General features: G+C 34.6%; 5 protein-coding genes across 12 annotated transcripts; 4 read left to right on the top strand and 1 right to left on the bottom strand.

The window, feature by feature from the left end:
• Positions 1-2,847: 2,847 nt before the first annotated feature.
• Positions 2,848-5,688, top strand: LOC18608148 (pfkB-like carbohydrate kinase family protein). Its single transcript, XM_018116080.2, has 8 exons — positions 2,848-3,117; positions 3,204-3,306; positions 3,632-3,679; positions 4,008-4,105; positions 4,231-4,345; positions 4,551-4,633; positions 4,767-5,319; positions 5,436-5,688. Exons 1-8 carry the CDS (start codon positions 3,001-3,003, stop codon positions 5,492-5,494), a joined length of 1,176 nt encoding a protein of 391 aa, XP_017971569.1. The 5' UTR covers positions 2,848-3,000; the 3' UTR covers positions 5,495-5,688.
• A 20-nt stretch (positions 5,689-5,708) lies between these two features.
• On the top strand, positions 5,709-9,193 carry LOC108660961 (LOW protein: PPR containing-like protein). Of its 5 annotated transcripts, none has more exons than XM_088803687.1 (3): positions 5,709-8,129; positions 8,616-8,726; positions 8,856-9,193. In XM_088803687.1, the coding sequence occupies exon 1, from the start codon at positions 5,974-5,976 to the stop codon at positions 7,996-7,998; it is 2,025 nt and encodes a 674-aa protein (XP_088659813.1). In that variant the 5' UTR covers positions 5,709-5,973; the 3' UTR covers positions 7,999-8,129; positions 8,616-8,726; positions 8,856-9,193. The 5 variants fall into 5 exon arrangements, with proteins under 5 accessions (XP_088659813.1, XP_017971567.1, XP_088659812.1 ...); XM_018116078.2 differs by having other exon boundaries at positions 8,846-9,193; XM_088803686.1 differs by having other exon boundaries at positions 8,611-8,726.
• Positions 9,194-12,362: 3,169 nt separating this feature from the next.
• Positions 12,363-15,910, top strand: LOC18608147 (HVA22-like protein k). Of its 2 annotated transcripts, XM_088803688.1 has the most exons (9): positions 12,363-12,675; positions 12,923-12,981; positions 13,076-13,173; positions 13,712-13,763; positions 14,180-14,243; positions 14,543-14,638; positions 14,981-15,053; positions 15,222-15,253; positions 15,355-15,910. In XM_088803688.1, the coding sequence occupies exons 1-8, from the start codon at positions 12,658-12,660 to the stop codon at positions 15,242-15,244; spliced, it is 483 nt and encodes a 160-aa protein (XP_088659814.1). In that variant the 5' UTR covers positions 12,363-12,657; the 3' UTR covers positions 15,245-15,253; positions 15,355-15,910. The 2 variants fall into 2 exon arrangements, with proteins under 2 accessions (XP_088659814.1, XP_007042739.2); XM_007042677.3 differs by lacking the exon at positions 15,222-15,253 and having other exon boundaries at positions 12,367-12,675.
• A 506-nt stretch (positions 15,911-16,416) lies between these two features.
• Positions 16,417-18,958, top strand: LOC18608146 (arabinosyltransferase RRA2-like). The gene is made up of 2 exons (XM_018116404.2): positions 16,417-16,791; positions 17,470-18,958. The coding sequence occupies exons 1-2, from the start codon at positions 16,615-16,617 to the stop codon at positions 18,586-18,588; spliced, it is 1,296 nt and encodes a 431-aa protein (XP_017971893.1). The 5' UTR covers positions 16,417-16,614; the 3' UTR covers positions 18,589-18,958.
• A 703-nt stretch (positions 18,959-19,661) lies between these two features.
• Positions 19,662-23,773, bottom strand: LOC18608145 (G-box-binding factor 1-like). Of its 3 annotated transcripts, none has more exons than XM_088803295.1 (12): positions 23,439-23,773; positions 22,950-23,057; positions 22,782-22,856; positions 22,635-22,688; positions 22,441-22,530; positions 22,103-22,224; positions 21,919-21,970; positions 21,283-21,334; positions 21,044-21,147; positions 20,600-20,677; positions 20,051-20,176; positions 19,662-19,908 (listed from the first exon to the last, which is right to left on the bottom strand). In XM_088803295.1, exons 2-12 carry the CDS (start codon positions 23,046-23,048, stop codon positions 19,840-19,842), a joined length of 921 nt encoding a protein of 306 aa, XP_088659421.1. In that variant the 5' UTR covers positions 23,049-23,057; positions 23,439-23,773; the 3' UTR covers positions 19,662-19,839. The 3 variants fall into 3 exon arrangements, with proteins under 3 accessions (XP_088659421.1, XP_088659422.1, XP_017971891.1); XM_088803296.1 differs by having other exon boundaries at positions 22,800-22,856; XM_018116402.2 differs by having other exon boundaries at positions 23,533-23,773.
• Between the last annotated feature and the right edge of the window lie 629 nt (positions 23,774-24,402).

Here is a 24,402-nt window from a genome sequence, read left to right as displayed (position 1 = left end):
TGTCAGGGTCTGTAATTAAAAAAATTTCCATAAGAGTCCAGCTGTGACCAAAGCATTGCATAGACATATAGACCCATTGATTGGTAAAGCATAGCTTATAGTAAAAAAAACTGCTAATTAAATTCAATCTCTAAACCCCTTATTATCCCATGTTTATTTTATACTAATTAGTTTGCAAAAACCATGTTTCACCACCGTTCATCATTCATTTTAGATGCATGATTTTTGCTCAATTATTTACAATATTGGAATTTTTTTTTCATGTTTTAAAAGTTCAACACCTTTTGTCTTAAACATATTCCCTATGCATAGTACAGAACACAGAAGAACTTGCATCTGGGAAGTTTATTACTTGCTATATATCCACATGGTTCATCTAGTTATCATACATAGTTGCTTCCCCCTACAAAAACCAAGTGCATGATAAGTCATTTTCCTTCAAAAACACTCAAAAAATAATAAGGACATTACAGGGAAATTGATGGCATGTAATCTTCTAACCTCACAATGCTACTTCATTATTTTTTTTTCCTTCTTCAACATATATTTCCTACCCAACTAAGTTCCAAAACAACAATGGACACTGCAGCAGTCCTTGCCATTCTTTAATTTTAATTTTTCTTCTTTGCAGTTAGCAATTGAATCCGGACTCTCCAGCTCTGAGGGGGACCAGCCAGAGCCTCTGCTCTCCAAGGTACATGTGATTTAGAATTTGACATCCAATTCCCAACTCCTCTCAAGGTTTGTAATGACTTTCTTGGCTTTTTGCAGCACAATAAAGTGTCAGAATCTCCTAAAGCAAAAGCGTTTAGTCAATTAGTTCCCATGCGTGGCTCCCTTGGCTTGCAAATGTGGATGAAATGGGTTGGTTGGCCATGGTGTGGCTGAACAAAGAGCGGAGATTTTTCAATCTATCTTATTTCTCTCTCTCCATTGAATATTCCCATTTCAATTTAATTAATATGAATTAATTTGGCAATCGAATATTAATAAAAGTTCAGTGTTAGATAAATCTTCAAGCTCTCTAATTTAACAAGGAATTAACTAGGAAAGATGAATGTATGTCTGTCAAGTCAACATACAATGAACCAAACATTGATATCGAATCATTGATAATATGTTCACGAGTACTTTTAACAAGATTAAGATTAGATAAGTTAGATGGCTATGATTTGCTCCACTGATCTCCCACTTTTTGACCGTCTTTAATATACTAATTAATTATAGGTAAAAAGAAAAGAAAAGAAAAGAAAAAGTAGAGTTTGGTTCACCAAGATTGAAAGCATAGACGTCCTGCTCTACTCCACAATACAGAAATCATGGCGATCTATCAATTTGGACAAGTTTAGACAACATGTTTTGCTCCATTTCTTCCTGTTGGTCCATCAATAAAGTATTGTCAATTTATTTATGACAATTGCGTTTCAGTTTGCGTCAACAAAATATGTGGTTCATCAGTCAGAAAGCAACACAGACAAATAACTCTGTGTCAAAATTGTACGAGAGAGCGCTACATATCACCATATATATCTGTAGCCATTTGCTCCACTTTCTGGATGTCTACATTTCTTCATCTTTTCCTTCCGTCCTTGTATTGCTTGTCATTGTCAAAACTGATCAAAATGATTACGAGAACAGACCACACAAACCAGAAATTAAACCAGACAACTTCCATCACACGATAGTTACGGAAAATACTGTTTGCATGTTCTTTTTTCCGGATGAAAATTTTGATAGCTTTAATGTAGGATCAAGTTTCAAAGTTATGTCATCTTTTAGCATTCTATCATTTAGTGAGAAAATGGGGATTCTGTTCTGACCTTTTTTGAGTGACCAAAGACTTTTCCCTGATCAATTATCACAAAAATTTTTCTCCCAATGCATCATCAAAAGGTCATAGGGTTGCCAGCTTTTTGCTTTATAAGGCTAGTGGGCGACTGGATAAGTATTGTAGATTTTTCCTTTTGCTACCATCGATCAAAAACTTAATATATATATATGTAACACAATTTAGGCAGCAAATCCATGCGCCTGAATCCAAGATGGTGCTTTAATGGGATTGCTTGTTAACAATAATAAATATTATCATTGTTTATGTTCTAGTTGATGCATGAAGGGTTCAGGATTTCAGGTATCGAAATGTGTTTGTCTTTATCTGCTCAACATTCAAAGGCGACCTACCGAGGAAAGTGAAGGCTGCGATACCATACTTGAGATGTAGATTAAACATAAACCAATCCATGGTATCGAAAGGCTTGATTTCCTGCGATTAAAGTAATACTGTATCTTTCCGTCAATTTTCCCCACTAATCAGTTCCTTTAGAATGCAGTAGAGTAATTGGTCTTTTGATTTGGTTACCTCACATTTAGTGAGAAAATAGACAGGTTGATGTGTTTCAGCTGCACTTTGAGACTTAACTAGTGTGATAATGATGAGCAATTGATTCATACATCGGCAACAAGTCAAAATATCTTTCCTGATATCAGGTGCCATGGACTTTGCTAGTCACCTTCATACTGGGTTGAGGGGCCATGCTCCTATCTTTTCTGACTATTAATTTGCGTCCAAAAATATATACTATTTAAAATTTTGGAATAATAGTTGAAAAAGGGGACATCTACATCTGTTAAGACCATATTGTCTTGGATGAAGAGATAAGGGTTTGAATTTCATTCCTTCACAACTCAAAGATTGAGATGCTACACCAACAATCTAGTAGTTTTTTTATATGTGAATATTTAAGGCCCCATAACCATAAAATCTACATTGCCTTAGAAACTCCCATTCCTTATTGGTTTCGATAGGCCCAATATTTACTAGGCCTTGTGAGAGGGGGAGTTGCTCAAATAAGTTGAGCCCAATTTGTTAGCAATCTCGGGTCTTGGATCTTTTTACCATGAACAACACCTGGGTTGCCCACCAACACCAACGAACATTTCACTCCCTGGGGTCAAATGGAATTCTGCACACCGTGAGACACTGGAAAAGAAGGGTGAAAAATGGAGATGCAAAGGAAAGATGGAGAGGCTGAGGCAGTGATCATAGGGGGCATGGTTTTGGACATTCAAGCCACTTCTTCAATTCCTCCACATCCAAGAACCACTTGTCCTGGGAAGGTCTCTCTATCATCTCACCTTTCTTTTCGTTTCTTTTCTTTTTCTCTTTGTTTTTGGGTCTTTAAAATAGGGAAGTATTTGTTCAGGTACATTATGTACAAGGAGGCGTGGCAAGGAACATAGCCGAGTGTATGTGGAAGCTTGGAGCTGAGCCGTTTATGATTAGTGCTTTGGGATTTGACATGGCAGGTTATTTGCTGTAACCATTCTCTAATGCAGCATCATGACGACCTATAACTTTTTCATAAGGCATGCTTATATTGGTTTACTAGGAATACGTTTGATAATCCAATGTCATGATCCCAAATATATGACATTTTTAATGTGACTATGTGGTTAATTATCTGAATTCCGTTCAATATTGGTGCACGAAATTCTGAAACATCTAGTTTTGATCACTGGGACACATGTACACCTGGCTATGTCCAGTCTTATTTTACATCAAAATATGTGTTTTAATGACCGTCATCTTTGGCCAATATCCCGATTATCCCTTTTTTCTTCTTTTTATTAGGAAATTTGTTGTTGGAGCATTGGAAATCTTCAAAGTTACCTACAGAAGGTCAGCTCTTTCCCCTTGAAAATTCTTTGGTTCTTGATTAATGATGGCTATTGTTGGTGTCATGCTGCTGCAATTACATAATCATTAATCCCGCTATAGTAATGAATATTTGCATTCTGTTTGATGAAACTTGTTGTATTTGTAAATAAACAGTGCTGATTGATAAGCAACTTTAGTTAGGCTTCTTATGACATCTTACAGTTTTTTGTTTTCTGGTTTCTTCTGGGAAATCAGACAGAAACATTTATAAAATGTCTAATATATTTTCTGGTTGAAGACGTATCAAAAAGTATGCTTCTCCATTCTTACATGATATTGTTGCAAGCAGGCATTAGGAAGCACCAGGATATTAAGACTCCTACTGTCTGTCATATACTTGATGTTACTGGTGAGGTAGCAGCTGGTGTTGCAAGTGTGGAAGCAGTTGTAAGTAGTGTTTGAAGAATTTATTTGCCTTATATGTGACTAAAAAGTAGTAACTTGTATAAGTTTAGAGAAGTACTACACTAAACTTTACAAGGTGTTGGTGCTGCTATTATGACTTGCTGCAGGAAATGTTTCTCACACCGGAGTGGATTCAACAATTCAAGCAAAAGATACATTCTGCTCCTATATTGATGGTCGATGCAAATTTGAGTCCCCGTGCTATAGAAGCTTCTTGCAGAAGTACTTTTAAAACATCACTTTAGATTTCTCTCTCTCTCTCTCTCTCTCTCTCTCTCTCTCTATATATATATATATATATATATATATATATATATATATATATATCTATGGTGGTCTTCTGCTTTCTGCTAACTATTATGGCTTCGCCTCATCTCACTTTTACTTGGTTTTTTCTCAAATATCTTACGGTTGGTGTTTTCTGCAGTAGCAGCAGAGTCAAATGTCCCAGTGTGGTTTGAGCCTGTATCAATTGCAAAATCCAAAAGAATTGCTTCAGTTGTCAAGTATGTGAGTGCTCTCATTTTCTGCACTTTTATGTCAATGATACTTTGTGTAAGGTACAATTACGTTATCTTAAGCACTTTCCTTGTAATTCTCCGTCTTCCTATCTTTCAGTTACTAATTCGGAGGTATACTGCAGATAACTTTTGCTTCACCTAATGAAGATGAAGTAATTGCCATGGCAAATGCTTTGTCTTCTGACAATATGTTTCGTCCAATTGAAAAGAAAAAATGTTCTACAGATACTTTGTTCCAGATGCTAAAACCAGCAATCTGGCTTTTGCTTGAGAAGGGTGTCAAAATTCTTGTTGTTACTATTGGTTCAGATGGAGTAATTTTATGCTTTAAAGGGGAACCAAGCTCCTGGAGAATTAGTCCAGAAAAGACAAAAAATCATGGATTCAGTGGACGGTTATTTGAAACTGTGACTTTAGGTTGTCCTTCAAGTTGGTACTCTGATGCTAAGTTTCTCGAGAGAAGTCCATATTTTTTGGGTGTGCATTTGCCTGCACTCCCTGCCTCGGTAATAAGGCTTACAGGAGCTGGTGATTGCCTGGTTGGCGGGATGCTTGCTTCTCTTTGTGCAGGTTTAAATGTGATGCAGAGTGTAGCAATTGGTATAGCTGCAGCCAAAGCTTCTGTTGAGGTGGACAGCAATGTACCTTCTGAATTTAGTTTGGCAACAATTGCCGGTATATCTTTGATGTTATATCATTGCTGCTCTATGTATTGTTTAAGCATTAATTTGCAACTTTGATAATATATGAATAATGTGGATGTAGTGATTAATGGCAATATCATTATGCAGGTGATGCAAGGATGGTATTTTCAGCTGCCAAAGTTTTGCCACATCAATCTAAGCTGTAATGTATGAGAGGGGGGAAGGGGAGTTTGGGTAGACACCCCAATTTAATGCTATAAGCTTGTCTCCTTTGCTGTTGTGCATCAAAAAAGGAAAAAGAAAATTAAGAAATGACGAGTTGACCTCTTGTACACCATCTTGGCAGATTAAAAGTTGAAACTCAATTATTGGAATAATTGCACGTGGTTTTCACAGTAAATATTTATGAGTTTATCTTCTTTTCGAATTGTTTTTTTTTTTAAATTGAAAAAAAAAAGAAAAAAATCGGACTATGGGTAACTGGGCTGATCTACGAGTTCTTTGAATCCATTTTGCCCATCAGGAGGAACAAAAAGGTAAAGTACCCTCTTGGTCTTGGCCTCTTGGGGTTCAAGACAATGGCTACATATTATGCCTTTGAGCCCTAAAATTTGCTCGTTTCGGCTTTCTTGGCATTTACCCCGCTGTTTCGATAAAAGCCAATTTCCTTTCTGTGTTTGCATAAATGAGGTCCTTGAAAGATGGCTTAATATTGCACGTCCAGGCCATTAAGGCTAGCTTCACGCCATCAACCCTCACTTCCAACCAACTCATTCATCTCTACTCCAAACACGGCCTAATCCATGAAGCTCAAAAATTGTTCGATGAAATGCCGGAGCGAAATGTTTTCTCGTGGAACACCATCATCTCCGCTTATATAAAATCCCAAAACTTAACTCAAGCCCGTGCTTTATTCGATGATGCACCGCACAAAGACTTGGTCACTTATAATTCTATGTTGTCTGGTTATGTAAGCGCCGATGGGTCTGAAACTCACGCGGTCAAATTATTTTACGACATGCAAGCGGCCTGTGATGATAAGATTAAAATCGACGAATTTACTGTAACTACAATGCTAAGCTTGAGTGCAAAGTTGACTAACTTGAGTTACGGTGCTCAGTTACATTGTTTTATGGTGAAAACAGGGAATAACAAAACTGGTTTTGCAGTGAGTTCTCTTATTGACATGTATTCTAAATGTGGGTGTTTTAAAGAAGCCTTTCAAGTTTATAAGGGTGGTGGCGGATTGGTTGATTTGGTTTCAAAGAATGCAATGGTGGCAGCTTTTTGTAGAGAAGGTGAGATGGAAATGGCTTTGGAACTATTCTGGAAAGAGCCTGAGTTGAATGATGCTGTGTCTTGGAATACTTTGATTTCAGGTTATCAACAACATGGTTACATTGAGGAGTCATTGAAGTTGTTTGTTAGGATGGGAGAAAATGGGGTTAGATGGAATGAGCATACTTTTACAAGTGTTCTAAGTGCTTGCTCTATATTGAAGAATTTGAAAGCTGGAAAGGAAGTTCATGGCTGGGTTTTGAAAAATGGGTTGAGTTTAAATCCGTTTGTAAGTAGTGGCATTGTTGATGTTTATTGCAAGTGTGGTCAAATGAAGTATGCAGAGTTAATGCATTTGGGTAGTGGGAGAAGCATCACCTTTTCTGTTACTTCAATGATTGTTGGTTATTCATCTCAAGGTAATATGGTAGAAGCACGGAGGCTTTTTGATTCGTTCGATGAGAAGAATTCTGTTGTGTGGACGGCATTATTTTCTGGTTATCTCAAATCACAGAATTGTGATGCTGTGTTTCAACTCTTAGGTGAGTTTTGGGAGAAGGAAGCAACCATTCCTGATGGTTTGATACTTATGTGTGTGCTTGGTGCTAGTGCCTTACAAGCTGCTCTGGATCCAGGAAAGCAGACTCATGGTTATATACTGAGAGTGGGAATTGAAATGGACGAGAAGTTGTTTAGTGCTATCATAGATATGTACTCAAAATGTGGACATATAGCATATGCAGGAAAGATGTTTCAGAAGGTTAATTTTAAGGATTCAGTCATATACAATGTAATGATGGCTGGGTATGCTCATCATGGGCATGAAAGTAAAGTTTTCCAGCTGTTTGAGGAGATGTTGCAGCAAGGAATCAGGCCTGATGTTGTTACCTTTGTTGCACTTCTATCAGCTTGCCGTCACTGTGGTTCAGCAGAACTGGGTGAAAAATACTTTAATTCCATGACAGAATCTTATAAGATATTGCCTGAGATTGACCACTATGCTTGTATGATTGATCTGTATGGGAGGGCTAATCAATTAGAGAAAGCGGTGGAATTTATGAAAGTTATTCCCGTAGAGCAGGATGCTGCTATTATGGGGGCATTTCTGAATGCTTGTAGGCTAAATAAAAATGCAGAATTGGCCAGAGAAGCAGAAGCGAAACTACTAAGAATTGAAGGAGATAGCGGGGCTCGTTATGTGCAGCTGGCAAATATTTATGCTGCTGAAGGAAAGTGGGCAGAGATGGGGAGGATAAGGAAGGAGATGAGGGGGAAGGTCAAGAAGTTTGCCGGTTGCAGTTGGGTATTTGTGGATAATGGAGTTAACACTTTTATCTCCAGTGATAGATCCCACTCAAAAGCAGAGGCTATTTATGCAACATTAGACTGCTTGACCAGAAAACTACATGAAACTGGCGAGGCATTCCTTTGAGAAAATCAGAAGACTATATTCTACAGTTCAACACGTGATTGAAAATGCCAGATTATTTGGAGTCTGAAATCCATGGTGACATCCAGTTTTTCATGCACAGAGGACTATCAAGGGCCACGGATATTCAGGAGGTATGCTGCAGTTTCATTATAGTGAGCGGGATGTCCTTATCTATATTATGTCCTATTTACTTGATGTAGAATAACCAGTCTTCATCTGTCTCTCGTTCAAAATTCAACATGTTTATACTATAAATGGTTGAAGGCATTGTCATCCTTTCTTGTTCTTAGTGGACAGTAGGAATTTAAACTTCCGTGCAATTTCGGTCCTTCTTCTCTTTTCTGTTCTGCTTTGCTTTTCCTTCCAACTCAAGGTTGCTGTGGTATCTTAATTTACTCCCAGCTTGGGCGTATACTGCCTTTATGTTCACCCGCTGACGACTATCTTAACCTAGAACGATAGAATGTAATAGCCCACTTCAGCCTTTGGAATCGCATATAATGGTTCATCATCGTTAAGTCTTGTTAACTTGGTGCAGGAAATAAAACCGGAACATATGTTGTTTCTTTGTTTCCATTCTGAAATAAGTATCCTTTGTTATTTTTCTATTAGGAAAGGCATGCGTCGAGAAGACAACTTTCAGAGTAATGTTACGGAGCTCAAAGATAAAAACAAGCATTGCTGAGGAAGTCATAATACATTCGAATTGCCTCCAGTGCCCCATTCTGGTATGCATCCATTATCTTATTTCTTCATACAAAAGGTATATATATCATGAACGCCTTCTTTTCTACCCCACTTCTGGATGTTCTTGTAAAATCTCTCTATCAATGATCATGTAAAACAGTAACATCAAGGCAATTTAAAACCAAAGCAAGAGTGCGAGCATACGAAATTTGCAGAGAAAGGCAGGCAGAGAACAAAAGAAGTTGCAATCACGGGAAGGATGGCAGCGAATCCAAAGATGTCTAATGCGACCGGCTACCTCCAGCAATGGCTTATCCTTACAATGCAGCTAGGGAAGGATGGCAATGGTACCCTGTTACAGGGTATCCGCGGCTACCCAATCCGATTATGTAGAGTTAAGGTATTCTATAATCTAGTTCGGGTAGTGAGGTATTCTATTATCGAATTCGGGTAGTAATTTTACCACTCGTATCGGGTTCAGGTAAGATTCAATACCAACCTTTGATATTCGAATCCGATTATATATATATTTTTTAATTTTATATAATTAAAGATAAATTTATATTATTAATTAAATTAATTTATGATTATTACTTAACTTGTAAAATCTTTTAATACATATACTCTATATATTGTGTTAATTTATAAATATATAATTACTATTATATATATACTTTTAATATATATTTTTTAAATATATAAATATATTTACTTTCTATTTTATATTATCGTTATAAAAATTATAATTTATAAAATTATTAATTATAATATATATACTTTTATTTGTATAAACTTATAAAATATATATAAAAAAATTATGAGATTAGAATAGTTTTGAAATCTAATTATTTTTTTTTAATTTCATGTAATTAATAACAAACTCATATAGTTAATTAAACTTGTAATGTTGGTTAAGTTGTTGTTGGGATATATGTTTTTAGTTATGTAAGTTGATGTTTGAGATATTTATTTTTTAATATTGTTTGTGTGTTTTTATAAATTTAATTATTAATGAATTATATGAAATATAAATAAAAATATTATTATATATAAATACAGGTACGAATTTGGATTTAGATAATTAAGTATTTATAAAGAGCATTTTAATAATTTTTTTTTACATAATCAGATTTTTAAATAGGTTCGAGTAATTATCGAGTAGTTGATATGTATTAGGATTCGAGTTAAGATAGTAAATTTTAAAAATATTCAAGTAATTATAAAATTCGAATATTTCACTTACTAATTGAGTTTGAATTTGGATATCTCAAAATTAATTGGATATCTTATCCATTGGCATTCCTAAATGCAATGTAAACTTTTTACAAGCTTTAATTGCTTTCCTGGTTAAGATCATACTTGTCTTTGTAAAACAATTACCATCGTCCGACAGACCTCAAACAGCATCTTCATATTCAATCCATGATCAGCACCACGGCCTCCGTGGTCTCATTAATTTTTTTATCTAGCTGGCATCTATTTTCAGTTGCTTTTCTGCATCTAATATTATATATACTACAATAACGCAATCAAATATAAAATGAGGTTCTGTTTTACGAAAAAAAAAATTGTTATGATAAGGGTTTAAGAGAAAATATTAATAGCATGAAGTATTTTTTAAATGAAGAGAGATTTTTATTTTCATAGGATAACGAAATTTAAACTGCAAATTAACTTCTCCAGTGAAATCTTTTGACTAAAATTCTTGATAAAGAGAAAGTCTTAATTATTTAACCTTTAACCAAAAAAAAAATGATGTTACTTTAAAAGCATAATAAGAATTATTTAATAAAAAATTGTGTTAGTTTACAAGTATAAGATTGTGTAAATGATTGATTTAGTTAATTTGATATAAAAAGGTTGAAAATTGAATTTTACCTTAAAATTTATCACAACTTTGAAACTATTTGAACAAACTAAAAATCAAACGAATTTATTTGATTTTCGGTTCAGTTTCCTCTCAAAACCAAAATTTCAAAATCATTTTATAATTTATAAAATTAAAACATCTAAATTATATATATCTATAATATATATAAAAGTAAGATAATTGATTAGGTTAATTGGTTGACACCTGTAATTATCAATTAAATTAATTTTTTTTGTACACCTTATGTCAATACTATGCTGTTTTTGACATTTAAAAAGTTTTTTTTTACTTTTATTTATTTTAATAAAAAATACTTAAAAACAATGATCAATTACAATTTAATATTATTTTTTGTCTATATCTTTTTATTCTATATGAACTTGAATTTATAGTATTTAGACATCTTTTTTATACATGAATGTTTAAATTCTAATAAATATCCATTCAATTTATTGAATAAAATAAAAAAAATCAGAAGTTTATTCATTTCTCTATATACAAAATACACAATCATCATTGAATAAACAAATCAACTGAATTTGACAAACTTTAGCTATTCATTTTATATATAAAAGATAGATACTACTAAAAATCAGTAATTATTTTATATTGATAAGATCTTTACATTATACTATTACCATATATTCTACAACTATTTATCTTAATCTGTCAATAGTACAGGTTATATACTCTCTCATTTCTTAATATTTTATTATATATTTAACAATCTTTGATAAGATTATTGTCTTCTTTGGATAAATATTGTTTTATAACTATATATATAGGTGTAGGTTTCCGGTAATTGAAACTAAAGCAAGTAACTATTTTTAATTAATATCAGTTTATTTGTTCCACTATCAATAAGAACCATACATTCATGTAGTTCAATAATACAATATAGCACACCAACATAAATAAAAAAAAAGGAAACAAATGTATATGATAAAAAGAAGAGCAAACTATTACAATAGTTAGACATATTTGACAATTGTGTAACAGTTTATATTTCCTTAACATTTAGCTAAGTACAAATCCTGCATTTAGAAAGTTGATATACATCATCCAACAAAAATGAAAACCTTCAAATCACAAATGTTATTCATTTTGTTTGAACAATATATTTTTAATTATTATCTTCTTTGATTAAGTACTGTTTTAAAACTATATATTTAAGAGCAATTCTTAGTGATTGAAATCAAAGCAAATAACTATTTTTAATTAATATCAATTTATCTTTTCCTCTACTAGTAAAACCGTACATTCATTTAGTTAACTAATACAATATTACTTTCTCTATAAACTCTTTTGAAGGTATCAAATTGAAGTCCACTCCAATATAATCTATATTTCTTGTGATTTTTTTCGTAACGTAATTACGAGCACTATCTTAATATAAATAATATCTAATGCTTAACATATAAAAAACATCTAATACAATATATATATATATATATATATATATATATATATATATATAATATCTCACATCTAAACAACATATATAATAAAAATTAACTTAACAAAAATAAATTTAAGTAAACATTCGATAGAGGAAGGAATAATATATATGATTGATTAAAAGGTTAAATAATAATTATTAAAAATAACATATACAATAATTTTAAAATATATTATTTAAGTTTGAATTTTTAAAAAATTTGATTGAAAAATATAAATAACGAGAATCGACCGAACAAATTAAATTAACTAAATTTTAATAACCAATTTGTTCGGTTGGACCCATTTTACTCAGCCCGATAAAAAGGCATGGGATTTTAAACAACGGGTAACTCACCAAGCTAAGGCGGGGGGTTTACACTCTAACTCGCCCCACTCAGCTTTAAGCCGTTAAATTCATAACAGGATGGAATTTTCAATATTGTGAGAACGTTTTCTTAAAAAAAAAAAAACATTTTTCTTATTGGAGTCCCGCTTGTTAGTCGACAACTTCCAGTTTCCAGTTGGTATTAGGAATACTTTAACCCACCGCAAGCATCAAACTTTCGACTGTGCAAAATCAACAAATTCCCTTCAAAATCTTATCTTTCTCTTCCCTTCTGACTGTGCATTAGTTCCAGTTTTATCTGCAAATTCCAAAATTTATGGATCTCACGAGCGAGGTCTCCCATTTCTTTCATTCTCTGAATTTTTTTTATTTAACTGTGTTATTGTTGAGTATTATGCATCGACAAATCAATACTGTTGGTTTGAATTGGTAGTTTGTCAATTAATTTAGGGTTTAATTTTTTTAATTTTCTGCATTAAATAGTACTTTGTTTAGTTTAACGTAAAAAATTTTATTTTTTAAATACAATTAGGGTTTAATTTATGCGGAGTTAATAACAATTGGTTTGTGAATTGATTTAGGTGGGATTAAGGTTGCTTTTTTCTCCTGTTAGTTCCAACATTGTTGTTCGGACGGCATGGTAAGCTCTTAGTTGAATCTATTGGTAGAAACTTGTCAATTTTTTTATCCCTTGATTATGAGTCTGTGGCTAATGTTGTGACTTTGTTTTACAGTTGTACAGTGGGGACTGTTCTTCCAGTTTACTCGACGTTTAAAGCAATTGAGAACAATGATCAAAATGAGCAACAAAAATGGCTTCTTTATTGGACAGGTTACTATTCACATTGCAACTTGTGTCTCCTTTAAATATATGAAGTTCACTTATTACCTGTTCCGTGAATTGACTCTGTTCCTCCTGTGTTGGTGCGCAATTCAAGTTACATGCTACAACTGTTGTTTCCGTTGATATCTTATTTTGACTACTAAGAGCTCATAATCATTTCAAATATATTCATAGGTAACTAACTTGTTGAGGGATTTGTTTTCAATGGAGAATTTATAATTGGGAATAAACAAGCACAATAAAGTACATGATGAAACCTCCATTTCACCTTTGCAGAAATGCTATTCACAAATCTATTTTATATATCACATTGGGACTGCAGAATTAGATGGTCATTTGTATTTAATGCATCTCTTTGTGTGCGGTAATGTGCCTGAAGCTGAGATTACTGAACTTCTTACTTGTTAAGGTGCTTGGAACTTGCCTTTATGTGGCTACTGCATTTGGTACATCATCAAGATAAATTACTGTAATTGCCTTATTCAGTTTTGTTTTACTTCATATCAGTTCTTATTTTTGCTTGCAGTTTATGGATCTTTTAGTGTTGCAGAAGTGTTTGCAGACAAAATACTATCCTGGTACCTTTTTTAAACCTTACTTTTGCAGAAGCGGTTCTGTTTTTTGCTTCATAATTTTCTTCTCTTTTATTGTCATTCAGCACTGTGAGTTCAAACAAGTAACTTGGTGCTATTCATGTGTATAATGAACTCTGAAAACTTAAAGTTTCACAGTTAACTTCTCTTGTTGCACTTTTCATAATACTTATTTATTACATGTGTGGTAAATAAAATTATTCATGACCAGCTCTGGAATACATGTTCTTGAGATTTTCTTTGTATGATGATTTTTCTTGTATATTAGACCTGAATTGTTAAGGTTTTCTATTTATTGATAATTTCTTTCAGTGCTTTTTCAATCTTATTTCTAGGTTTAAAGCATTTTCTTTTAAGTGTTGCTCGAATATTTGGAAGCTTATTTTGTTTTTTTTCATCAGGTTTCCTCTCTATTACCATGCAAAGTTTGCTTTTCTAGTTTGGCTCCAACTTCCATCTGCCAATGTAAGTTTGATTGTTACTTCTGTTTCACAGATAGCATATGCTTGTTACTAGATCTTGGATGCACCAATATTCATGGGTATCCATGTTTATTGGGGTACACTAGCACAATAGCACTTGTAGCCTAGTTCTGCTAACAAAATGGATACTGTTATTAGTTGACGGATCCTAGTCTTCCACCATGTTATTTGCAAACTAATTGGATATTCTCATTTTTCATTCTTTTTTTATATACAACCAAGACATGGTTGAAATTTAGACAATGAGCAAGGTAATCTTGGTAACTGATTGCACTCTAACAGGGAGCCAAGCATTTGTATATGAGCCACCTCCGGCCATTTTTGCTGAGGCACCAAGCTAGGCTTGATCAAATATTGGAGTTCGTCTACAATGAAATGGTAAGAAATTGTTTCTTTGATGTTACCATGGCGGGATTTAATTTTTGTTTTGAAGGGCTCATTCAAATGAAACATGCTATATTTTCAAGTGGCCTTATGCCGATCATTTCCATTCTTTGAGCCCCTGGTTCTACCCTCTTTCTCTCTTTCTTTTGTTGCACTTCCCCCATCATCTTTCATTCTTATGGCCTCAAAACAAACAAGCAATCTATTAATTAGAGGCTGATTTTACTGCCAAATGGGATGGTGTTTGCCTATTTGCTATTTTAGACTTGGAATCAAAACACAAGAGTATTATGAGTTGCAAAATTTTAGAGGTTTGATAGATTGGTGGAACTGCAGGGCAAATTCATCAGTGCACACCAATCAGAAATCAACTTTGTTAGGGCACTTTTTGTGAAGCTCATGGCATCAGGTACAGACTTGGACCATTGTTGGTTCTATTCTGTGTTATGAATAGTACTGAACTTCAGCCATTGTGCTTAATTATCTTTTAAGTACTCGTTCTTCTGTAAAAGCATTTTAAGTGTGTCAATTCCACATGTTATGTTGTTACATTTTCTCTAATCTATTATATGAACAGGCATTTCTAAAGCACATTGCTAGCTTTGTAAGGTTACAATTTCTTCTTTCGATTGATTTGAAAAAAAAAAAAAAAGGACCAATACGTGTAAGAATAGCTACCTGTGGATCTCACATTTTGTTCATGTTACCAGTGAACCAGATTGTTTGGAATCTTATTCACCCTGTGCAAGGACAGCCAAATCGTTCCATTGAAGGCCCAAGACAAGTAGATTCAGATGCAGGATCTGACGGTGAAGATTGATGCTTTCGTAATGAGCATAATTTGCAGATGTTGCCCCTGTTTGAACTCCCTCTACTCTTTTTCCTTTTGGTTAATTTTCATTTGTACCAACATTTCTCTCGAGTGTGAGAAGTTTAAGGTTCAGCATATATGGGAGGAGTTTCTGTTGGCATACGAATGCGGCGCTATAGTCTTGGATCCCATTATGATGTATTTTTTTTTTTTTTTTTGTAAATAGGATTTTATCTATAAGTTTTACCTTTGCAGCATTTGCTAGAGCAAAATCTTTACAAGGTATAGAAGTTGATGTAGTTAACCTTTTTTGGCTACCTTGGTTTGAGATGTATCTCCAAATGGCAGCCTCAATTTATAATTTTACCACTATCATAAACAGGCTCTCATGGATTAGACGTGTATGAGGATATTATATCCACAAGTATACTCAGCCTCGTGGTTTTCTATTTATTTATTACTATTTTTTATATATACATAAAGGAACCCTTGCTAGACAGGACCCATGATTTTGTATGCATTTTTGACAGGAAAGAACACTACCCATTCTTGGTGCTCAAGCTATACAACTGTTACCTTTTTCTTCAAGACAATCAATGCGCTTGGGGTGTAGAGATGGATTTCTAATATTTTGCTGCCAATGTTTGTTGTTTTTAAGCTTTCATACAAGTCATGTTTGGAGTTTCCAACAAATAACATCTTCCTATAATGCAAGATAAATGGATAGGCAAAAATTCATGAATTCAAATCCCTGTCTGATATATGTACACAAAAAGAAAAGAAGAGTTGGGACTTAGGAAGCTTTTCATGTTTTTCGTATTTTGGGTCGGGTCCAATCCAAGGTTGGTAGAGAAGGGCCAGGGAGGGGAAGTGTGGAAAGCGACATCGTTTAGCATTTCTCTCGTGGCCTGTCAACATGAATGCGGAAATGCCACCAGGCACCAGCTCCCGTTCTTAAAAATGATTGGTGAATGATGATGATTGTTAGACTTGTATTGTATTACAAATCAAATGAAGACAGCGATCTCTACTGCTCCATTCCATAAAAGTAATTCTCTTTTCAACTTAGAACAACAACCCCATCCATCTCCCCACAAGGCCAGTACCAGCAGCCAACTTTCCCTCTTTCTTCAGTTAAAACACCACAAGAACAGAAAAAATGATGGGCGGACGCAGGGAGGGTCCGTTGATGAGAAACGCATCGCAGTCGGCTGTGAAATCAAGAATATTAATGGCAATAGCCACTGGGATTTCATTGGGTTGCGTCTTGGCTTTTCTATATCCTCATGGCTTCTTCTCTTCCTCTGCCCCCACATTCCACTCTCGCCGCACCCAGGTCCGAATCCCCTGCTCCCACCCCCCCATTCTATATCATTTGCCTCCTCTTTTCTAAAACTTGTTTGTTTGTTTGGAGCTCATTTCAGATTTCAATGGCGATTTTATAAAGCAAAAATAAAAAAGAGGAAGCTTTTTACTAGGCAAATCTTCTCCTTACTTTAATGTTAGTGTTAACAACATTGAGGAATTGACTTCACTGATTGTTTTTTTGTGCTCTGCAATTGTTTCTGGGTCGGAGTTTTCAGATCGAATGTTGAATCCAAAGTCTAGCTCTTGATCTACTTGACGATAATCTATGCTTTGCTTGATAACCTTTAGTTCAAAGGTCGTGTTTTTTCCCTCATAGCCCATAAATAGCTGTTAATTGAGTTCTGTCCTAGCCAAAAAAAAAAAAGGGAAAATCTGGTCTGTGTATTGCTTTAGGCTGATAAATTGTTCTACTAATGTATTGGACGTTTATTTAAGCAATGACTTTTGCTCTACACTTTGTTTTTTACTTTATGAATTTGAACCACATTATTTTGTTAATTTAGTCTTGAAAATGAGATTTATGTTGTAAAGTCCTTGATGCTCGATTTTATCATCTAGTATAGTGCTTGTAGCTGGGTTGGATTTTTAGGCATGAATGTGGTTTTAGTAAACAAAGTAAATGCAATTTTACTTGTTTCTTTGCTAGGTTCCATCTACCAAATGCGAATCGTCTGAAAAGTTAAATGAGTTGAAAACGGAATATGCAGCAGCATCAATTAGAAATGCAGAATTGAGACAACAGGTTAAGAAGCTCACTGAAAAGCTTAGGTTGTCTGAACAAGAGAAAGATCATGCACAAAAACAAGTCGAGGCATTGGGTGAGCAGCATAAAGCTGGGTCTTTTGGAACTGTTAAAGGTTTGATAACCAACCCCACAGTGATTCCAGATGAGTCTGTGAACCCCAGATTGGCAAAATTTTTAGAAAATGTTGCTGTTCAAAGAGAGCTTATTGTGGCACTTGCAAATTGGAATGTGAAGGACTCGTTAGAGATTTGGTTCACAAGCATAGAGAGAGTTGGTATACATAATTATTTAGTTGTTGCTTTGGATGATAAGATTGCCGAATTTTGTGAATCAAATGATGTTCCAGTTTACAAGAGAGACCCAGACGAGGGAATAGATTCTATTGGGAGGGCCGGGACGAACCATGCTGTTTCAGGATTGAAATTTCGTATCTTGAGAGAGTTTTTGCAGCTGGGGTACAATGTTCTACTTTCAGATGTCGATATTGTGTATTTACAGAACCCTTTCAATTATCTTTATCGGGATTCAGATGTGGAATCCATGACTGATGGCCATAATAACATGACTGCTTATGGATTCGATGATGTCTTTGATGAACCTACAATGGGATGGGCTCGATATGCACACACAATTCGCCTATGGGTTTATAACTCTGGTTTCTTCTATATCAGACCGACAATCCCTTCAATTGAGCTCTTGGATCGTGTGGCTAGTCGGCTTGCTCGTGAGCCGAAGTCTTGGGACCAGGCAGTTTTCAATGAGGAACTCTTTTTTCCATCACATCCCGGATTCGAGGGGCTTCATGCTGCTCGCAGAACTATGGATTTCTATCTCTTCATGAACAGTAAAGTCCTCTTCAAGACTGTGAGGAAAGATGCTAGACTGAGCAAGTTCAAGCCGGTGATTATTCACGTGAATTATCATCCTAATAAACTCGAACGAATGAAAGCAATTGTGGAATATTATGTTAACGGTAATCAGGACGCATTGAAAGCTTTTCCTGACGGCTCAGATTGGTAAATTTGTGCTTTGTTCATCACCAGTCAGCACTGGGTGCAGAAGGGTCATCCTGTAAATGGCTCAAAGCATATATTCCTCGAACAGATATGATTGCACATAAAACAAAAAAAAAAAAAAGTGTGGTGCCTTCCATTTATTCTTGCCTAGCGCTTTAGAATCTTGCTCTTCTGCCAAAGTAAAGAAAATCCAAAAGAATAATTTTATTTTCTTTTTTTTTTATTTGGATAAAAATTTGTCCTTTACAGCTTTGGATTTTTCTTTTTCTGCCCTGCACCATTGCACGGGTTTTGTAGCAATTTAAATCCGTTGATACTGAACTTACTCGATTCATTCACTTTCTCATACGATGTCCATGTAAAGGGTTTAACCAGGGTTAAGCTTGATTTCTTCCAACTCAATATGCTAATATATTTTGCTTTTGCTCATGATAATTCACAGGTAACCTTTTTCCGAACATGTACATTGTTTCTATTTCAGAGAAAAAATTTACCATTGATAGGTGAGGGATTGAAAAACCTTACCTAGACCTGAACCGGAACTCTTTTTAGCTTTGAAAGATCCAAACAAATGGTAAACAACAGCTTTTGCACCTTCATTGAAAGTGATGGGTCATGGTTTTGGGCCACTTTGTATCAATTCTTACAGCTTTAAAAAAAAAAGGAGGAAGTAATGTTTTCTACTTTCTAGCCTGCATGAAAACTGGATAAATGTGTAACACAAATTACTCTTTATCATTTAAATCCGGTCCTTTTGATTCTCTTGAATGGGGTAAAGTTGACTGCTTAGCTGTCCTAGATCTACATTATTGACGAGTTCCGACAAAAGAAAACGAAATTCCGTCCCCAAGATCCACAAAAGCCAGCAGCAGTCTCCAGGGAGTTTCAATTCTCGAAAGCATGGGAACCTCTCCGTCACCTTTCTCCTGCTAAATAGTTTTGTTCAAATCCGTTTCTTTTTGGTTTTGTTCTGATTTGTAGCCAAATAAATTTTTAAGTATAAACCCAATAAATTCTGATTACATATTGTTTCAAAGAATCAAAGTAGAAGGGCAATTTTACTGTGAAACTACGAGATTCAGGGCGAAGTTAAACTGAATAGCAAATATAGGAGAAAATGTTTCTTCCATTGGCTGAGAAACATATACTGTATAAATACTCCAATTTAAACACAGCATTCAAGTATATTTAGATATTGCTTTCTTGCTTCAAAATAGAGATTGAACTCGAAGCGCTTCTAGGTACGCTCGAGTTGTCAAGCATGAAGTTCAGCCCACAAAGCTGCAAGGTCATCATCTGGCCCGCACATCGGGATTAGCTCTTCCTGTTTCATTTCCACAATTAAAAAATCAAATCATGTTGTGGATAGGAAGTATTTGTTGTCAATATGTAGAAGATATCAATAAGATTGCAATAAACAAAGGAAAGGGGACATGAAAATAAGCAGAAAGGTCTGGATGGTGAACCATAATTAGTTTGTTTTCCTCATAAAGCCTCCCACATTCCTCTGAAACTCTATTCAGTTCCTGGCAGAGCGCAGAGCTCTCACCTTTCAGCACCTCTATTCTTGCTTCTAGTTTGTCACGTTCTTGCTGGGGAAACAACAAAATCCACAATACAAGTATTAGCGTATGAATTGGACTGTAACTTATTGCCTAGCTATGCTAACCTTTTCATCCCCGCATGGTTTGTTCATATTTTAATTATAGTATTATTCAAGCATTCCCAAATTAGATCCTGCATGAGTCATAATATAATATGTCGACTCTAATTATGTACTTCAATGCTGCCCATTTCTTAATCCATGAATGTAACAAAGGCATAAATATGGTGCCATTTATCTTGCCCTCTGAAGCAAGGCAAGATATGCTGTAACCAAGGAAATCAAGTTTTTTTTTTTTTGAAAAAAAGAAAGAAGAAACATTATGTGAGCAGGAAAAGTAAGTCTAAATGAAAATCATGTAAAAGCTTTATGAAACTCATGTGTGCACATGCACACATATAAACATGGATACCTGCTTGCGTAATCTTGACCTTTTGGCTGACTCCCGATTCAGTTGCCTCCTCCTTTGCTTTCTCAGGTCATAAACATCCTGCCAAGAGATGTACGTCAGATAAAAGAAAGTATCAAATGCAATTATACTAACTGGCACATACATGTTAGTTCTAGATAATCTCTGTTCTATTTTTAAAATTTCAGAACAAAGCTGCGTTTAACCGGAAAGAACATTCTACTGGACAAATTTACCCTGATTGGCGGTATAGTTTTGGGGGAAATTAGTTAGTTATATCCTCAGGATTTTCCTGAAGAGACAAGTAGATTGGTAGATCGAGATGCTTTGAGCTGTGTATTACAATTGTTCATTTTTAATAAAAACTGGCTTCAGTTACTAGAAAACAAAAAAACAAAAACTTGCAATTAGTCTTAAGCTAAAAGAGTGAGGGCACCAGCCGCATACACTAATCTTTGCAGTTGTTGATATGGACCCAGCAGAACTATTACTTATTGCCAAGTTCAGAGCAGGCTCAAGCACGTCTGACGCAGAACCGTCCACCATTATATCTGGATGTGCAACAATATCAACAAACAAACAGACAAAAAAAGAGATGTGCGATAGAAACTGAAAGGTAACACCGTCCATTGCAACTGCTGGAGAAGGACGACAAGGGACAAAACCCCAAGAACTTAAAAACTTACAGTCATCTGCTTTTGTCTGATTCAATCTTTGCTTCTTCGTTGCAGAAAGATCCTGAAGGAAGAGACAGCTTCTACCGTATTAGTACAACCCAATTCACAAGCTTCACAAGCTTGACTCGTGTACTGTTTGATTAATGGAAAGTCTGAAACAATGCTGAATTTTACAAGTATTAAATTTGTACATAAAAACTATTTGGTATGATTTTAAAAATTAAACATCGAACAGATTGTTATTAAACATTTTGCAAAAGGGAGATATAACTTTATAGAGATTGTGCATCTAATAAGAGTTTAAAGAATATAGCATAGAAAAATTTTTGATTAATGTGTGGAGTTATTGTAGTCAAACAATGGAAAATTTTAAACAACTTTTAACTAAGTATACCTTAAATAGGTTCTCACAGAATACCTTAAACAAATTCTAGCTGCTTAATAATTTTTAAAAGTGCAACCAAATGCATTGCCAATATTAAATCATTAATAACTAAACAACTTAAATTTCAATGCATGATCCAAGAGCACCTATTTACAGAATTTGATAATAATCAGCCACTTGCACTGCTTTTTCACAGAAGTGGTTTTTCGTTTTTGCAACTAACAAGAACTAGCAAGAGAAAGCTTCTTAAAGTCACATACCTGATTAGCGTCATCCCTTCCATCTGGTGAGGCCTCATCACCACTAGCAGCACTATTGAAAGAAAAATTTGCAATTACAGTCTGGTACAACACTTCCCTACCCCACCCACCCACCCAAAAGGGAGAGAAAGGAAACAGAAAAAGTGACAGATGAATACTAGAAAAGAAATGATGACAATAATACCTTCTTGAAGGATCATGGGTATGATTTCTGTAACTTGTACCTTCGTCTTTACTTCTGCCTGAATCCAGGTCTTTTTCTCTTGGAATATCTTTTCCTTTCTCGGAGATTGGCAGCATGGAATCCTGAACATCTATCAATGATTGAATAAGATTTATGCATTATCCAATGAGCAAGTAAGTAGATGAGTTACGATAGTAAGTAGAAACTGCTTTCGTACATGAAGCCAGATACAATCAAACCCGAAAATAGTTCCAGAGAAACAAACAATTGAAACAATCTATATGTTGAAATGGAAAAAGATGGGGGAAAAGAACAACAGACTGAATATAAAGGTGTACCCCGACAGCATTAAAATATGCATGTGGCGACTTCATATGATAAAAACCAGGATAAAATTGTGGAATTGGGTTAGGTTGCATTAATTGAGGCTGCAAAAAGGGAAAAAAAGACATCAGAGAAAAGAAAATAGAACACTTTCTCTGAAGAAAGCAGAGCTGGACCTCACAAATATTAAGACAATGGCCTGGCTTACCAAGTAATGCAGTTGAGAATTTGGCAAAGAAAAACCATCTTGAGTGTACTGGATCTGTTCATTGCAAGAGAGCCCACTTAAGTTATTCAAGTTGAGATACTATATATAAATAGTAATTAATATGTTCAGAAGATTGTCTGTGAGTACTCTATTACTGTCTTGGACCTGCACAGAATTTAACCAAAGCGGCGCTGGAAAAGGTGCAGGTGCAGCTGAAGTTTCCTGAGAAAAAAATCATTAAGTCTTCATTTATTTATTGTCCTTGGCATTGATATTTGGTCAGAACAAATGTAGAAAACAGAGAGAAAGGAGAACCTTATCTTTATGAGACTTAGCTAGTCTCCTGACTACCCTGGAATCCTTCTGTTTTGGAGGTTTTGACTTAGCAATTGAATTTCTATCTTCTGTCCCCATTTCGTCCCTCTAAATACCAATGGACTAACCCAGTCAACAACCAATAAAACAATTCTCATCTTTCATGTCATTATACAAAAACTAAACCAAAGGACAAGAAAGTATCAAGGTGAACAGATAAAAACAGTTGTCTGTTTGAACAACTTCACGCATTGCACACGTCACATGCCAAAAGTATAGAATTTGAGGCTTGCATTGTTCGGCGGGTCAATCAAATCTGCATGCACATGTCTCAAATTTATTCTATCATAACTCAGAACAGAGAAATTCACATGTACTCTTGAAATTAGTAATTCAATAATCTCACTCTGATCAACCATAAATCATCATAAATAAAATAAAGACTAATCCAAACAAAAGCGAAAATCGCAAAAGCAGAGATAAACTCACACTGAGCCCTATCAGGTAACAACTTGTAACCTTCTAAAATAATTTCTGCAACTTTTTTTGAATTTTGGAATAAAGTAAAAGGGTAAAAACAAACCTCCTTGATAAAGCAGTTAGCTCAAAAAAATTGCCATTCAATTTTTACGGAAAAAAGTGAATTCAATCACGTGCCAAGACTAGAAAATTGGAATAATCAAAGATTTAACAATAAAGAAAACCCTAATTTTTCAGTTTCGATTTAGGGGTTAAGGCATAGAGAAGGAGAAGGAAGGAGGGAGAAAAACACCCGAGACCGAGAGGGTGGCGCGAAAGGGCAAATTTCGGATTAGTAGCTGATACGGTGGGTTTTATTTACGTTAACACGCGTAATGCTCTTTTCCCTTTTATACGGCGTCCATGTCAATTATCGACGGTTGAGATCGTCAAGTCAAACTACGCCCACGGTCCGGATTAAATCCTATTTTTGACCACCGACTTACTTTAATTGCCCATTTTATAAATGAAAACAAAAACCTTGCACATCTAGATTGAAATTTTGTTCATAAGGGATTTTCAAACAATAACTAATACTATAAATTATAGTTATAATAATGGAAGAATATTCTTGTTTTTATATTAAAATCAAAATATTTATTAAAATACATATAAAGTATAAAATAGCGAATACAATATGTACAACATGAAAGTACTTGCATGGTTAAATTTACAAGTTGATTTTCTTAGTTACTATTATTTATTTATTTTTAAATAATATGTCATACAAATTTTTAACTATATATTTTATAGTAGAGTTCAATTATTTTCCTTTTGATATAATATACAAAAGAAAAAAAAACCCTAAAATTATTATTCGTTTTCAATTGACACGAACCCATACGAAGAAAACATTGCTGAAATAAATATCTTTCCAAAGATGCCCCTAGCTTCTACTATAATTAATATATAATCCAATTAGGAGCAAGAATTA

Source organism: Theobroma cacao, chromosome 2 (assembly GCF_053813885.1).
Source record: "Theobroma cacao isolate CCN51 chromosome 2, ASM5381388v1, whole genome shotgun sequence".
NCBI classification, from domain to species: Eukaryota; Viridiplantae; Streptophyta; class Magnoliopsida; order Malvales; family Malvaceae; genus Theobroma; species Theobroma cacao.
The sequence above is the reverse complement of the archived record's forward strand: the minus strand, read 5'-3'. Positions and strand labels throughout refer to the sequence as shown.